At 38.4% G+C, this 15759-nt stretch overlaps 1 protein-coding gene and 1 non-coding gene across 2 annotated transcripts in view; one reads left to right on the top strand and one right to left on the bottom strand.

The window, feature by feature from the left end:
• TDRD12 (tudor domain containing 12) overlaps window positions 1–15759 on the top strand; it is a 70679-nt gene that overhangs the window by 23583 nt on the left and 31337 nt on the right. The window contains exons 9-10 of the mRNA XM_074370862.1: window positions 12792–12886; window positions 13451–13527. Coding sequence (XP_074226963.1) covers window positions 12792–12886; window positions 13451–13527 — 172 coding nt within the window. The remainder of the gene's footprint in view (window positions 1–12791; window positions 12887–13450; window positions 13528–15759) is intronic.
• On the bottom strand, window positions 2646–2748 carry LOC123615380 (U6 spliceosomal RNA). Its single transcript, XR_006722957.1, has one exon. It is a non-coding gene; the product is annotated as a U6 spliceosomal RNA (small nuclear RNA).

Raw genomic sequence — 15759 nt, 5'->3', positions numbered from 1 at the left:
ACATACTTGTTAGAATTTTAAGTCTTTTTTTTTTCCCCAGAGCTTTCTAGATGTGAGGGTGTGTATATAATTTCTGTTTTACAAAAATGAGATCCTACTATACATACCTCTGTGTGATGTTTTTCATGTAATACATGGCTGAACATCTTTCCAGGTCAGAGACTTCCTGGGGCACGTGTGGGGCCCCCACCCGTGTTCTGATGCACCTCCTGTAGGGGTCCCAGATAGGACTTCCCATTATTGATGGGAATGTGTTATTTCCACTTGTATCTCTTCCGTTTCCATTGGAGCAGGAAAAATGCCATGCATTTACGTCGTGTTTAATCACTGCACAGCTTTCTAGTGTTTGGAATCTGTCATCATTATTTTAAGTAGCTCCAAGTTGCTGGGCAGTCATTGTTTCCTACTTTTCTTTATGACAATCAGTGATGGAATGAGCTGTGCGTATCTTTGAAAAGGAAAAGGTTGGTGGTAAACAAAAGAAAACTAATGTGTGAGATGTGACGGGATTATCACGTAAGAAGCAGAATTACTAGATGTTACATATTTGAGCAAAGATATCCTTTTTTCGTTAATTTTGTGAGAAGCTATTTCAACTATATTTTTATAAATTTTTGGTGCTTTGAAGTTGCTGTATCAAAGTGTAGTGCTTTTTAAATATTTGGTTAAACAATTGAATACTACAGAAAGGCTGTAATGAAAAATAATTTTCTCTTGTTCAGCCTCTTCTTAACCCAGGCTACTCCCTAGAGGTGAACCTGTTTTCTTAGCTGTTTGTTTTGGCAGTCATCTTTAAATCTTAAAATAATTATGATTATTCACTATTTCTTGGCTTGTCCATTCTAGACCCCGTCCTGACTAGCTCGTGTGCCCCTAGTCCACACACCGTTAGTCATCAGGTACTCAGGAAGCATCTGCTCAGTGTTGGGCACTGTTCTAGGGATTCATCAGAAACAGAATCAAAGCCTCTGTTTTCCTGGAGTTTACTTCTATTTTCTCAATAAAATTTTTATTTTAGAATAGTCACAAACTTCCAGAAAAGTTGGCGAACATAACAAAAAAACTTTTTTCCTAAACCATTTGCCTGGAATGCCCCATCTCTCCCCACTACTTGAGTGTGTTTTTCCTAGAAACAAGGGTGTTCTCAGAAATGTGCACAATACAGCTGTCAGACTCAAAATTAACATGGATGCATGGGAGCATCTAACCCTCAGACACGGCTCAAATTTTGCCAATTGTCCCACTAATAAAGGAGGGACAGCGGCAGGCAGACGCAGCTCAGCATGTCTCATCGTGCCCCTTCAGTCCCCTCCGCCTGCAGCAGCCGCCAGTCGTCCCTGACCTCACTGACCTCGACGCTGTTGAACCTTGTGCACCAGTTCTCTTGTAGAACGTGCTCAACTGATTTCCTGTTTTCAGTTTCGTTGATTTTCGCTCTGATTTTTGTTGTTTCCTTTTTTTCTTGCTTACTTTAGATTACTCTAGTTTCCTGAAGTGGAAGCTTATATTACTAATTTTAGATTTTTCTTCTTTTCTGATAAAAACACTTAATGCTATCAGTTGCCCTTTAAGTACTGCTTTTGCAGCATCCCCCAAATTTTGATAAGTTGTATTTTTGTTCTCATTTAGTTAAAAATATTTTAAAATTTCTCTTGAGATTTCTTCTTGACCCATGTATTATTTAGAAGTATGTTGTTTAATCTTCAAATACTTTGGGATTTTCCAGCTGTCTTTTTGTTACTAAGTTGGTTTCATTCCATCGTGGTATGAGAGCCATTGTGTAGTTTCTGTTCTTTCAAGTTTGTTTAGGTGTGTTTTATGGCCCAAAATGTGGTCTGTCTTGGTGTAGGTTCCATTTGAGCTTGAAAAGAAGGTATATTCTGCTGTAGGATGAAGTAGTCTGTAGACAGCATGTATGTCCAGTGGATTGGTGATGCTCTTGAATTTGGCTGTATCCTTACTGATTTTCTTCCTGCTGAATCTGTTCATTTTTGATAGAATGGTATTGACGACTCCCAACTATAATAAAGGGCTCATCTATTTCTCCTAGAAATTCTACAACTTCTTGCCTCAGGTATCTTGATGCTCTCTTGTTAAGCACATACATATTAAGGACTATTACATCTTCATGTAGAATTGCTCCTTTATTGTTATTGAATGCCTCTGTCCTTCATAATTTTCCTTGTTCTGAAGTCTGCTCTGTGTGAAATTAATATAGCTACTTCAACTTTTTTTAAGCTATAAATTTTTTTTCATAGAGATACAGTTGATTTACAATATACAAGTTTTAGGTGTGCAGTGTAGTGACTCACAATTTTTAAAGGTTATAGTCTGTTTATAGTTATTGTAAAATATTGGCTATATTCCCTGTGCTCTACAATATAGATAATCTATGTAGCTTGTTTATTTTATACATAGTAGTTTGTACCTCTTAATCTTCCCCCTCCCTCTCCCCACTAGTAACCACTAGTTGGTTCTCTATATCTGCGAGTCTGTTTCTTTTTTGTTATATTCACTAGTTTGTTTTCTTTTTTAGATTCCACATATAAGGGATAGCATACAGTATTTGTCTTCCATTGTCTGACTTATTTCACTAAGTGTAATATCCTCCAGGTTCATCCACGGTATTGTAAATGGCAATTTTCACTTTTTTTCAACGCTTCACGAATTTACGTGTCATCCTTGCACGGGGCCATGCTAATCTCTGTATCGTTCCAGTTTTAGTATATGTGCTGCCAAAGTGAGCACATAAAATTTTATTTTTATGGCCAAATAGTGTTCCATTTGTGTGTGTGTGTGTGTGTGTATACACACACACATATAGATATGTATTTATATATACTCACACACACACACACACATATATATATATACATGTATATACATCTTCTTTATTCATTCATCTGCTGATGGACACTTACATTGCTTCTGTATCTTGGCTATTGTATATAATGCTGCTATGAATATTGGGATGCACATATCTTTTAGAATTAGTGTTTTTGTTTTCTTTGGGTATATACCCAGGAGTGGAATTGCTGACTCCTGTGGTAGTTCTATTTTTAGTTTTTTGGGGAACCTCCATACTGTTTTCCACAGTGGCTGCACCAATTTACATTCCCACCAACAGTGTATGAGGGTTCCCTTTTCTCCACATCCTCGCCATTTGCTATTTGTGGTCTTTTTGATGATAGCCGTTCTGATGGGTGTGAAGTGATACTTAAGTGTGGTTTTGATTTGCATTTCTCTGATGATTAGCAATGTTGCTAATCTTTTCATGTGCCTGCTGGCCATCTAGATGTCTCTTTTTGAGAAGTCTATCCTGGTCCTATGCCCATTGTTTAATTGGCTTGTTTGTTTTTTTTAATGTTGAGTTTATATTGTTTTAATCCCTTACTAGTCATGTCATTTGCAAATACTTTCTCTCATTCAGTAGTTCCTCTTTGTTCTGTTGGTGGTTACCTTTGCTGTGCAAAAACTTTTTAAGTTTAATTAGGTCCCATTTGCTTATTTTTTGCTTTCGTTCCCTTTGCGTTAGGAGACAGATCCAAAAAATATTGCCACGATTTATGTCAAAGAGTGAGCCATGTTTCCTTTAGGAATTTTATGATTTCTGGTCTTACGTTTAGGACTTTAATCCATTTACAGTTTATTTTTGTACATGATGTTAGAGAATGTTCTAATTTCAGTCTTTTATAGGTAGCTGTCCAGGTTCCCCAGCACCACGTATTGAAGAAACTATCTTTTTTCTCCGTTGTATATTTTGCCTCCTTTGTGATAGATTAATTGACCCTATGTGTGGGGGTTTCTTTCTAGGTGCTCTGTCCTGTTCCCTTGATCTATGTGTCTGTTTCTGTGCCAGTGCACACTGTTTTGATTACTGTAGCTTTGTAGTACAGTCAGGTCAGGGAGGGTGATACTTTCAGCCCTGTTCTTTCCCAAGATTGTCTTGGCTATTCAGGGTGTTTTGTGTTTCCATACAAATTTTATACTTTAGCTTTCTTTGATTAGCGTTAGTAGCATAGTGTATCTTTTCTCCATTCACTTAATCTGTATGTGTCTTTAAAGTAGATTTCTTATAGTTGAGTTTTCTTTTTTGATCCCCTCTGACAATCTCAGTCTTTTAGTTGATTTATTTAGACCATTACTAGTTAAAGTGATTGTTGATTTAGTTGGATTAATATCTGCCATACTGGTTATTGTTTTCTATTCATTGCCCTTGTTTTTTGTTCCTATTTTGTCTTCTGACTTTTTGCCATTTGTAGCTTTAATTAAGCATTTTTTATGATTCCATTTTCTTTCTTAGCATATTAGCTATACTTCTTTTTTCACTGTTTTAAATGGTTGCCTTAAATTTTGCAATATACATTTACAACCACGCCAAGTCCACTTTCAAGTAACACTGTACCACTTCACAGGTAGTGCTAATCTCTTATAATAATGACGTGTTCATAATTCCTCCCTCCTGTCCCTTGTATCACTGTTGTCATTTGTTTGACTTATGTGCAAGCATGCATGAGTATAAGTAAATACATTGTCACTGTTATTTTGAACAAACTGTTGTCTGTTACATCTATTTAAAAAAAGAAAAAGTTTTAAAGTTTTAATTTACCTTCAGTTATTCCTTCTCTAATGGGCACATCCTCAGGCTTAAGATTCTTTCCACAGATGAGTCCAGTCTGCTAATAAGCCCATCAAAGGCATTCTTCATTTCCATTAGTATTTTTGGTCTCTAGCATTTTTTTCTTGATTCTTTCTTAGAATTTCCATGTCTTGCTTATTTTACCCATCTGTTCTTGCATATTGTCTGCTTTTTTTAATAGAGCCCTTAGCATATTAATCATAGTTGTATTAAATTTCTGGTGTGGTAATTCCAACATCCCTGCCATATATCACTCTGGTTCTTTTTTTTTTTAAACATTTTTTATTGGTTTATAATCATTTTACAATGTTGTGACAAATTCCAGTGTAGAGCACAATTTTTCAGTTATACATGAACATATATATATTCATTGTCACATTTTTTTCTCTGTGAGCTACCATAAGATCTTGTGTATATTTTCCTGTGCTTTACAGTATAATCTTGTTAATCTCTTCTACAATTTTGAAATCCTGTCTATCCCTTCCCACCCTCCGCCCCCTTGGCAACCACAAGTTTGTATTCTATGTCTATGAGTCTGTTTCTGTTTTGTATTTATGCTTTGTTTTTTTGTTTTTGTTTTTTAGATTCCACATATGAGTGACCTCATATGGTATTTCTCTTTCTCTTTCTGGCTTACTTCACTTAGAATAACATTCTCCAGGAGCATCCATGTTGCTGCAAATGGCATTACGTTGTCAGTTTTTATGGCTGAATAGTATTCCATTGTATAAATATACCACATCTTCTTTATCCAGTCACCTGTTGATGGACATTTAGGCTGTTACCATGTTTTGGCTATTGTAAATAGTGCTGCTATGAACACTGGGGTGCAGGTGTCATCCTGAAGTAGGGTTCCTTCTGGATATAAGCCCAGGAGCGGGATTCCTGGGTTATACAGTAAGTCTGACTCTGGTTCTGATTCTTGCCCTGTCTCTTCAGACTATCCTGTTTTGGTTTTTTTTGTTTTTTTTTTGTTTTTTGCTTTTCAGTCTGCCTTTTTTTCTTTAAAGCCAGACATGATACACTGGGTGAAAGGAACTCCAGTAGATAGGCCTTAGTGACATGGTGGTAAGGTGTAGAGGGTGGGGAAGCTCCCTGTGGTGCTCTGATTAGTTCTCTGTCTTCGCAAGCCTGCGCCCTGGGCTGGGACCTCTAGTCCTCCACCTCTACTGCCTTAGGAAGAACAGGATGGCTGAAGGAGGTAGGTAGATTTGGGTATTTCCCTTACCCCAAGGTGGTTATTTTCTGATGAAACCCCAATAGTAAGTTTAGGCTCTGGTTAGTTTCTCCTGAGGGCGAGCCTTGTAAAGAACAGAATGCTCTGGCACATTTCAAAGTGGTTAACTTTCCCTTCCCCTAACCGGAAGCCCCAAGGGGATCTTTATGCTCTTTATTGTGAGAACCTGGTAGAATTGCAGTAGATAAAATTCACTCAAAGTATACAGGGCCCCTGAAATTGTTAACTTACTTTTCCACACTGAGCCTCCAGCAGTCAGTCAATTATAGTTGAGATTTTCCTGCTCCACTGCTGGTTCCCATGGAGACTCCTGCTCACATCAGTTGTGATTCACCGTCTTCCCCCACCGTCTGTCTCTCTAAATGTAGGGGAAGTGGTTTGCTGTGACCTCATTATTATGTCAGATCTAAGAAGAGGTGGTAATTTTCAGTTTGATTAGCTTTCTCCTTGGTGTTAGGATGAAGTGGTGACTTCCAGCCTCCTTACCTGCTGGAATAGACACTGGAAGTTAAATTGAGTTTTAATATGTAAAATTGGTAAATATAAGACTATATAGCATTTATTTCTTCTTGGTGATTCTAATCACTTTTCTTTTTTCTACCTATGTTGTCTATTTTTATTGGCTCCTTAAGTTGTTCCAGATTCTCAATTTGGTATCTTGTATCTGTATGACTTGAACCTTTTAAAATGTATTGAGACTTGTATTATGACCCAGAACATGGTCCCTTGGAAAAGGTTCTGTGTGTACTTGAGAAGACTGTGTATTGTGCTGTTGTTGCATAGGATGTTCTGTAAATGTCAGTTAGGTCATGTTGCTAGTGTGGTGCAGCTCTTCGCTTTGTTGATTTCTTTTTTTTTTTTTGGTAATTAGTCTATCAACTACTAAGAGACAGGTGTTGAGATTTCCCACTGTACAATTGTTTTATTTCAGTTCTATCAGTTTTTACTCTGTATATTTTGAAGCTGTTACGTAGGTACACAGAAGTTTAGAATTTTTTGTACTCTTGATGAATTGATCTGTGTCATTATTAAATGACCCTTTTATCTCAGTTAATATTCTTTGATCTGAAGTCTTCTTTGTCTGATATTAATGTAGCCACCCCAGATTTCTTGATTAATGTTAGCATTGTGTGTATTTTTCTGCCCTTTTACTTTTTTTTAAAGGCATTTCTAAAAAATTTCTTTCTCTTTTTTTTTAATGGAGGTACTGGGGATTGAACCCAGCATGTCCTTCATGCACTCTGAATGATACCCACCACTGAGTGATATCCTCCCCCTCCATCCTTTTACTTTTAACCTTTTTGTCTCTTTATAGTTCAGGGAGGTTTCTTGTGGGCAGCATATAAGCTGGGTCTTGCGTTTTTTATCCAACCTGTTAATCTCTGTAATTTATATTTAATGTAATATATTGATGTGGTTGGGTTTAAAAGTACCATTTTACTATTAGTTTTCTATTTGTCCCATCTGTTCTTTGTTCCCTTTGCTGATTTTTCTGACTTCTTTTAGATTAAGTACCTTTTGCACTTCTATTTTACATCATTTGTTGGCTTATAAGCAAAACCTTTTTATGTTGTACTTTTAGTGGTTGCCTTAGGGTTTGTAGTATATATGTTAACCCAATACATTCTGCCTTTGAGTGCTCTCGGGGCACTTCCTGGGGAGTATGAGAGCTTTACGCTGTGTACCTCCATCTCCTCTCTCCCTGCCCACCTTTGTTCTGTTGTTGCCACGTGTTTTAATTCTGCGTGTAATAAATCCCACAATACATTACCAGTTTTGATGAGTCAGTTCTCCCTCTCTTTCCCCCTCTCCCTCCCCAGTCCCTTTTTGAAACAACAGAGAAGTTTAATTCCCCAGTGTGTCCTACAAGCACAGGAAGGTCTTTGGGGTCCGGCTCTTTCTGTCTTGTTGACCCTGCTTCCTTCGGGTTTTGCTGCTACACTCGTGTCCACGATGATCTATCACTTTGTCTCCAGTCCAGCCAGTTGGAAGGAAGAGGAAAGGGAGACAAGACCCAGCGGTTACACACAGTGCTTCTGCTCTCATTTCTTCGACCAGAGCTTTCTCATGTGGCCATGTCAGTGGGGAGGAAGGTCGGTCGGGGAGACATCCTTCTTTTGGACTGCTGCGTACCCAGCTAAAAATCAGGGCTTTTATTATCTTAGAGTAGGAGTCAGTACATTGCAACCTAAGGGCTAAATCTGGCCTGTCACCTGTTTCTGTACAATCCATAGGCTAAAAATGGTTTGTCCATTTCTCAATGGTCTAAATCTAAAGAATGAGAATAGTTTGTGACATTTGAAAATTACATGGAGTTTCAGATTTCAGTGTCCACAAATAAAGTCTTCCTGAGCACACCCGTGCCGGTTCATCTATGTGCTGTCTGTGGCTGTGCTCGTGCTGCAGTGGCACAGTTGAGTAGTTTAGCAGAGAGCATCCTGCCCACGAAGCCTGCAGTGAGTGCCTCCTGTCTGACCCTTTATGGAAGTAGTGTGCTGGCTCCTTCAGTAGAGGGTGGACTGAGTGACCCTGGGAACTGTCACGGCTCGCTCTCCTTGCTGCTCTGTCCTCTCTTGTACTCAGGCCACCTTGGCCTTTTCGGACTGTCATGTCTGAGTCCTTGATTCAGGAAGACTGCCAGGCTCCATCTGGGCCCCCCCCCGTCCCTGCATCCTGGAAGCTCTGTCTACACAGTAAGCCCGGACAATCATAGTACTCATCTCATTTTCCCCCCTCTTAGAGACCACTGTCCTGCACTGTGTGATACCTAGGATCTGAAAAGCACTGTTTTATATGTTTCGTCTGGTTTCATACTTGTTTCAATTTGAAAGGGTTTAAGTTCAGTCCCTGTGACTTTGTCTTGGCTGGAAGCAGCAGTGTCTGTGCTACTGTATCTCTAAAATTGTCCCTTTTTCTCAGTACATCTTTCTTCTGTCAGGTGCAGACAGCTGGTTTATAACCTGCACGATCTGACCTGTCTGGTCAGTGCAGGAAGCAGCAGTCGGCAGTGTGCAGACACTTCCTCCAGCAGGCAAAGTCTTCTGGAGCTCAGACCAGTCCCATCCCAGCCTTCCCCCAGCCCTTCCTCCTAAGTGCTTCTCCTTTGAAGTAATGTTGACTTGCATTGCATGTGCTAATTGTTCTCCCTCTAGAGTGGGACGTGCACAGTTCAGCCCCCGTTGGAGTTTTTGCTCCATTTGTTTAAATGCCACCTTTGCCTTTGCGGCGTTAAGAACATAAACATTTTTCCCTACCCTTATTTTATTTATTTCTTCAAATGTTATGGGTGACTTGGGTACTCAGATTTTTTCCGAATCTCTCTGGTACATGATGTTGTTCTGTCTCCCTCTTAGCGCTTGTTCCCATGTAACTCTTCACTGCTCTCTGGGGTTGCAGCCTGTGCGCCCAGTCCCGTGCCATCATCTTTCTCGGTTTACTTGTTCAGCTAGAGCACAGCTTCAGTTTACTTCTTAAGGAGAAGGTGTGTTGGTTTGTGTATGCCTGAGATGCCTCTCGAGTGTTCTGCCCTGTTATGTTCTCGGTGCGTTAGCAGAGATTGACTTCTGGATTGAAAATCATTTTCCTGATTGCTTATGATGTTTCGCCTGTTTTCATGTGCTTATTAGCAGTTTGTGTTTTTTCTTTTGTAGAATTCCTACTAGTCTATATTTTGCCATTTTTTTAAATTGTTTTTTGTTATTAGAAGTTTTGAGAGTTTTTAAAAATATGTTCTGGATACAAGCCATTTGTCAGGTGTATGTATCATGAGTAAATTTTCTCCCAGTCTGTGGCTTGCCTTTCATTTTCTTACTGGTATATTTGTAAGGGCAAAAGTTTCTAAGTTTGATTAAATTCGATTCATCAACTTTTTTCTGTTACGATTTTGTGTCCAGTCTAGGAAATCTTTGTTATCCTTGTGTTTTGTACATTTGGTTTTTACATTTAGTTTTCCATGATCCATTGAAGTTAATGATGTGAGGTAATATCCAGCTTTGTTATTTTTTTCCGTGTGAGTGTACTGTTGTTCCCACTGTGTTATTTTGCATTTGTGGTGATCCATCTCTTGGGTAGATTTCCTGGGAGAAGGATTTCTGGGTCAAATGATGATGTTGAAATATGTTGCCAGGTACCTGTCCATAGGAGCCATATCATCCTGGTGTCCCACCAGGAATCTAAGACACTGTGCCTGTTTGCCCACAGCCTCACCAACAGAGAGTGTTTCAAGTTTTTGGATTTTCTTGTTTGCAAGTGAGAAATAGTATCTGAGGGTAGTTTCCATTTCTCTTACTCTTAAGTGCCACCTATGATTTTGTTTTTTAGCAAATAAGGTACGTTTATTGTGATTATGTATTTGGACTTATTTTTATCATCTCATTTTGTCTTTCAGTTCACCGTGATTTTTCTTGGGCCCTTTTTCCCTGTCCTCTTGAATTGAGCATTTTTTCCTTGTTCTCCTTGATGCTTTTATATATCACATTTCATTCCTCTTAGTCTTAATTTTTTTTATATGCTTAGACTTTCTAACAAAGTTTCAAGGTAATCAATATTTATCCTTCTTACGTCAGGAACCTTACCTTTTCTTTTCTAAACCTTCCCTTCCATTTCTATTCTCACTGTTGTCTAGAATTTTAGTTTTAACTTGTTGTACATAAATATTTTGCATTCAGTTCTTAAGTTTTTTGGAACTGAGCTACTTGGTTTGAATTCCAGATCTGCTCTTTATTAGCCGAATAAACATAGGTAAGTTATTTGACTTCTCTGTGCTTCATTTTCCTCTTCTGAAAAAGGAAGAAATAATTATACCACACAGGAACCATAGAGGAGTCAATAAAGTAATTCTGGTACCTGTCACATAGAATTCAATTAGTTAATTCATGCAAAGCATTTGGAAGAGTTCTTGATACATAATAAGCACTAAGAAAGTGTTGGTTAATTAGGATTATTATTGCACTGCTGGTTTATTTTTCTTCTTAAGTACATATTTTAGTAGTTCTTTCACTGTGGGGCAAGGGGTAGTGTATGTTAAAATATGGTGCTATTTAAAATAGATACAGTATTCTAGGTTCTTAGTTGTTTTCCTTCAACACTGAAGATGGTACTTCATTTTCTTCTTGTCGGTCAATCTGTTGGTTATTCTTTTGTTAAGTAATTGATGTGTTCTGTTGATATGACTTTTTAGATGTTCTCTTTATTCTTGATATTCTGCCATTTCCTTACAGTGTGTCTAAGAGTGAGTGGTTCAAAATTTATTCTGTTAACACTTGGGAGTTTTTCAATTACAGAATTCAGGTCTAACTTGAGTTTCTGAAAAGTATTAGATGTTAATGCTTTCAGAGATTTTTTTTTTCTCCCTCCTCCCGAATCTATTAGACATAGCTAAGTCATTTCGTTACCTATCACCCATTTTTTTTAGCTGCTTTTTTGCATTTTCTTTTTATTTCTCTAAGTTGATTTCTGAGAGGTTTTCTTTACTTTAACTTGTTACACTGCCATTTTCCTCTTTGCTTCTAGCCCAATACTACCTCATCTTTTGAGTTTTCAATTTGATGGTGGCTGTTTCTTACTGCTTAGTGTTCTCGTTGGTTCTTTTTATTTATGTCTGCCTTTCTTTTCATATTTACCTGTTTTGTTTCATGAATACTATTCCTTCTTTATCTCTTGGGTATTTTAAATGGTTTTATTTTAGGCTTCTTTTCAGACTCCTGTTTTTATCTCCATATCCACAAATGTGAATCTCCGCCCCTTCACAAACCTTTGTGGGTTGTTTTTTTTTTTTTTAAATAAAAACATTTACAACTGCGCTGAACTACTTGAGATACTGTTTGAAAGCTCGTGTTGTATGGACATTTTCCGTTGGTGAATTTCATCTACTGCCTGCACTCCTGGCTCCAGATGAGGGTTTGTATTTTTGGCTGTAAGGTCCTCCCCTGAAGAGATGACATAATTCCAGACCCCAGGTCACACAGGTGCAAATTACTTAGGCTCCAAACTACTGTAAAGAAGGATTAGACCAGTTTACAATATCATCATACATTTGCAGCTTCAGCTATTTATTTCAGTGATTTAATAGGTGAAAAGTATTCCCCGTCATTTCAATTTGTGTTTCTTTAATTGAGACTTACAGGGAGCACCTTTCCAGGATTGCCTATGTTGTTCCCTAATAAATGATAGCTGGACTGAGCTTTTTTTGTTGTTCTTTTCTTTGAGGTCATACCTCAATTTTTATCCAAGTGTAACTACCCAGCTTGATTATCCATGTTATTCACTAAAAAAACTTGTCACTTTTCAAAAGTCAGATTTAAGCCTGTAGGATGGTCATGTCTGGCAGTTGATGCTGGCTTTGTCTGGAACTTCAGGTGGGGCTGTCATCTGAAACACCTGTGCCTTTCCCTGTGGTTGCCTGGGCTTCCTCACAGCGTGCTGGCTGGGTTTCAGGAGTGAGCATCAAAGAGAGCAGGTCATAAATATATGATGTTTTTGCAGTCTAGCTTTAGAAGTCACAGAGCACCACTTCTTTGTTTATAACTCCATCCAGGTTTCTGAGAACGGAATATGAGCCGATCTCTCAGTGGGAGACGTGTGAAAGTCACATTGTAAGAAGAGCGTGGGTGTTGAAAAGTAGAGTCTGCCAAACTGGGAATTATGTTTAATTCTTACTAAGCCAGTAAAGGAATTTTTTTCAACTTTTTTAAATAATGAGGGTTGAAATAAGATTTTAAAATTTAATCACCTCAAGTAAAGTTTAATACAAAGCCCTATTCCCTAATTTTATGTATTAAGATTTTATGGTGAATTGGGAGTTTGAGATTTAAAAAAATTTTTATGGTAGTACTTTTTTCATATAATCCTCTTTGTCCTATTTTCTAGTTAATAATGTTTTCTAAGATAGTTTTTATTACTTTTTTTATTTTGCAGGTAAAACTATAAAATGTAATGCGGATTCACTGAGTTCACCTAAAAAAACACCTGAAAAGAACCAGCAGTGCATCTCTTTAAAAGATGTAAATAAGGTTGTATTTGTAAATGTTCATTAAATATAAAGTTCATATAATGTTCATTTTAGAATATTCTCCTTTAAAATCTACTAGGAACCATATGGCTACGATGATTTCATTCACGAAAATATAAGTTTGCTCGTTAAATCGCTTTCAGAATAACAGAGTTAACTCCAGCTCCCCTCTTGTCAAGACTTTGTTCTTGGCCTGCTGGCCTCTCCACACAATTGGGTATATATTCGCATTTTAACAAGGGTGTAAAAATCGGAGATTATGGGACACTCTGATAGTTCAAGTTTTAACCTGTTCCTCCAGTCCCTTCGACAAGACAGGTAAAAGTAATTGGAGGATGTTTTAAATACTGGTTATCTGAAATGCCGGCTGCCTGTTATTTGGACAGACACAACCCAGTGGTTACAGCAGTGGCATGATCACCCAGTTCTTTGTCTCTCTGTATCCGTGTTGCCGGAACATTATCTGGGATGGTTGTCTGTGAGACTAACTCTAATGGAATTTCGATTCCTCAAGAATATGTATCTTGTTAGCATGCATATGCTTTCTGCAATTTTTTTTTTACAGTATGTGAAATCTTCAGTGTACTGGCCGTCAAAAAGAGGCATAACCATATATGCTGATCCAGATACACCAGCAGCAAGGTATGATGTGAAAAGTCAGCGTAATACATTGTCTTACAGCGTGTTCTGTAAGATTGATGACAGGAAAATATTCAGTTTCAAAAAAAGAGTGGCCCTGGGAGTTTTGATTTAACGTATATTAATTTAAAAGAAAAATATTGTGACAACTGGCTAAGTAGCACATGTTGACCAAAAGCTGGTAGTGGTTCTAGAGTCTTCCGGTGATGTTGTCGGACAAAGCTGTTTCTGTAAGGTCCCATGAAGTTGTCTTGATGTAAAGAACAGGTAAATGTGGGTCAGCTGGCAGTACAAGTTAGTAAAAAGCAGAGAATCATTTGTTACATGCTTGAAGATGAGCATCAAAGACTTTGACTGTAACCCTGTCCTCATCAAGACATGTCAGTGATATTAACGAAACCACAGAAAGGGTGTACTATTTCATACTTCACGTGCAGTGTAAGACCTTAAAATTAGGATGCTTCTGTTTTTCCCCTCCAGGACCTTATGCTAGTGTTGTCATACATTTTATTTATACATTTGTTATAAATGCGGGACTCTATTATCATTTGTATTTAAACAGTTGGCTTTCTTTTAGAGGGACTTAAATAAATAACAGGAAAAGATACCTTATATTTTTACCTATGTAGTTATTACCATCAATGCTTTCACTTTCTGTGTAGATCCATATTTCCATCTGGTATCATTTGCCTTCTACCTGCAGGACTTCATTTACTGTTTCTTGTATGTGGGTCTGCTGGTGATTCTTTCAGCTTTTGTATGTCTGAAAAATTATTTTAGCTTCATTTAAAAAAAAAAAAAACTTTGCCAGGTATGGAATTCTAGGTTGAAAGTTCTTTTTCCCTTGTGTTTTAAAGATGTCAGTCCACCGTTGCCTGCTCATGTTGCTCCCAGTGCCACATCTGTCATTGTCTTTTTGCTTTGTTCCTCTGTTTGCAACATGGCTTTTTCCTCTGCTTTCAGGAATTTCTCTTTATTGCTGGTTTGAGCAACATAAATATCATATGCCTTGCTGTAGGTTCTCTCATGTTTCTTATGCTTGGGGTTCTTTGGAGTTCTTCATTTGTAGGTTTCTGTCTTTCATCACATTTGGTACGTGACATTTAGCTGTCTTTCTGCAAATATTTTTTCTGCATCCCTCTCTTTCTCCTTTCCTTTTGAGACTCCGATGAGACAAATGTCCCTGAGGTTCTGTTCACTTTTTCACCTCTTTTTTTCTTGCTATTCTGCAGATTAATAATTCTAATTTATCTTTAATCTGTCTCTTCTGTCATCTCTGTTCTGCTGTTGAGCCCATCTAGTGAATTTCTTATTTATTTTTCAGTTCTGAAATTTTCATGTGTTTTTTTAATATTCCTTTGTTGAGAGCTTTCATTGCTCCATTCAGCAGTGCTCACCTTCCCTTGTCTTACGGAGCATGGTTATAATGCCTACTTCACGGTGTTGGATAATCCCCACTTCACAGCCATCTCGGGGTTGGCACCTGTCCATTGCCTTTTCCCTCTACAGTCCATCTAGTTTTTCTGGTTCTTTGTATGAACAAGTACTTCTGGATTGTATTCTGAATGTTTTGAATATTATGGTGTGCGACTCTTGTTTCTGTTAGAATCCTCTGGAGAGCGCTGCTTCTGTTGTTTTTGCTGTTAGTTTTAGCAGGAGGTCATCACCCCCTGAAGGTTCAGACCTCAAGTTCGGTCTCCCCTGCTGTGGGTGGTGATTGCAGTGCCGTTTCCCCATCTTCGGTACGCTGCTTCAGGTCTGTCCTGCACGTGCTCGACTTGGGTTGAGCCCCAGGGGGTTTAGGGGTTTATGTTGGGTCATAAACAGAAATAGAGGGTCCCCCTCCCCTCCAGCTGTTTTTTCCCCCCTTGATATTCCCCACATTCACCATTTTCTAGATGCTCCCTCTCCTTGTTCCTCTGATCAGATAGGTGGTTTCTTGTGGAGAAGCTGCCATGCAGTTCTGTGTGATTGGGGCTGCTTGTGGAGCAAAACAGCCAGAGAAATCAGAGAAGAAGATGGACATTTTTCTCATACAGTCCCCATTACCTGCTTCCCCTAGAGGGAGGGAGAGGTTTTCTCTCGAGTTCAGAGCTGGTCTTGGGGGGCAGGGCCAGGAGACAGAAAGAGGAAAGTAGAATTTCTTACACCCTGGTCTAAGGCTTCTCTTCCTGGTTCTCTGGCTTGAAATACAGTCAGCTCTCCCTGTCCGCTGGCTATGCATCCACACTGACA

This window comes from Camelus bactrianus, chromosome 9 (assembly GCF_048773025.1).
Source record: "Camelus bactrianus isolate YW-2024 breed Bactrian camel chromosome 9, ASM4877302v1, whole genome shotgun sequence".
NCBI lineage: Eukaryota > Metazoa > Chordata > Mammalia > Artiodactyla > Camelidae > Camelus > Camelus bactrianus.
Note: the sequence above shows the minus strand (reverse complement) of the source record. Positions and strands in the feature narration are given on the sequence as shown.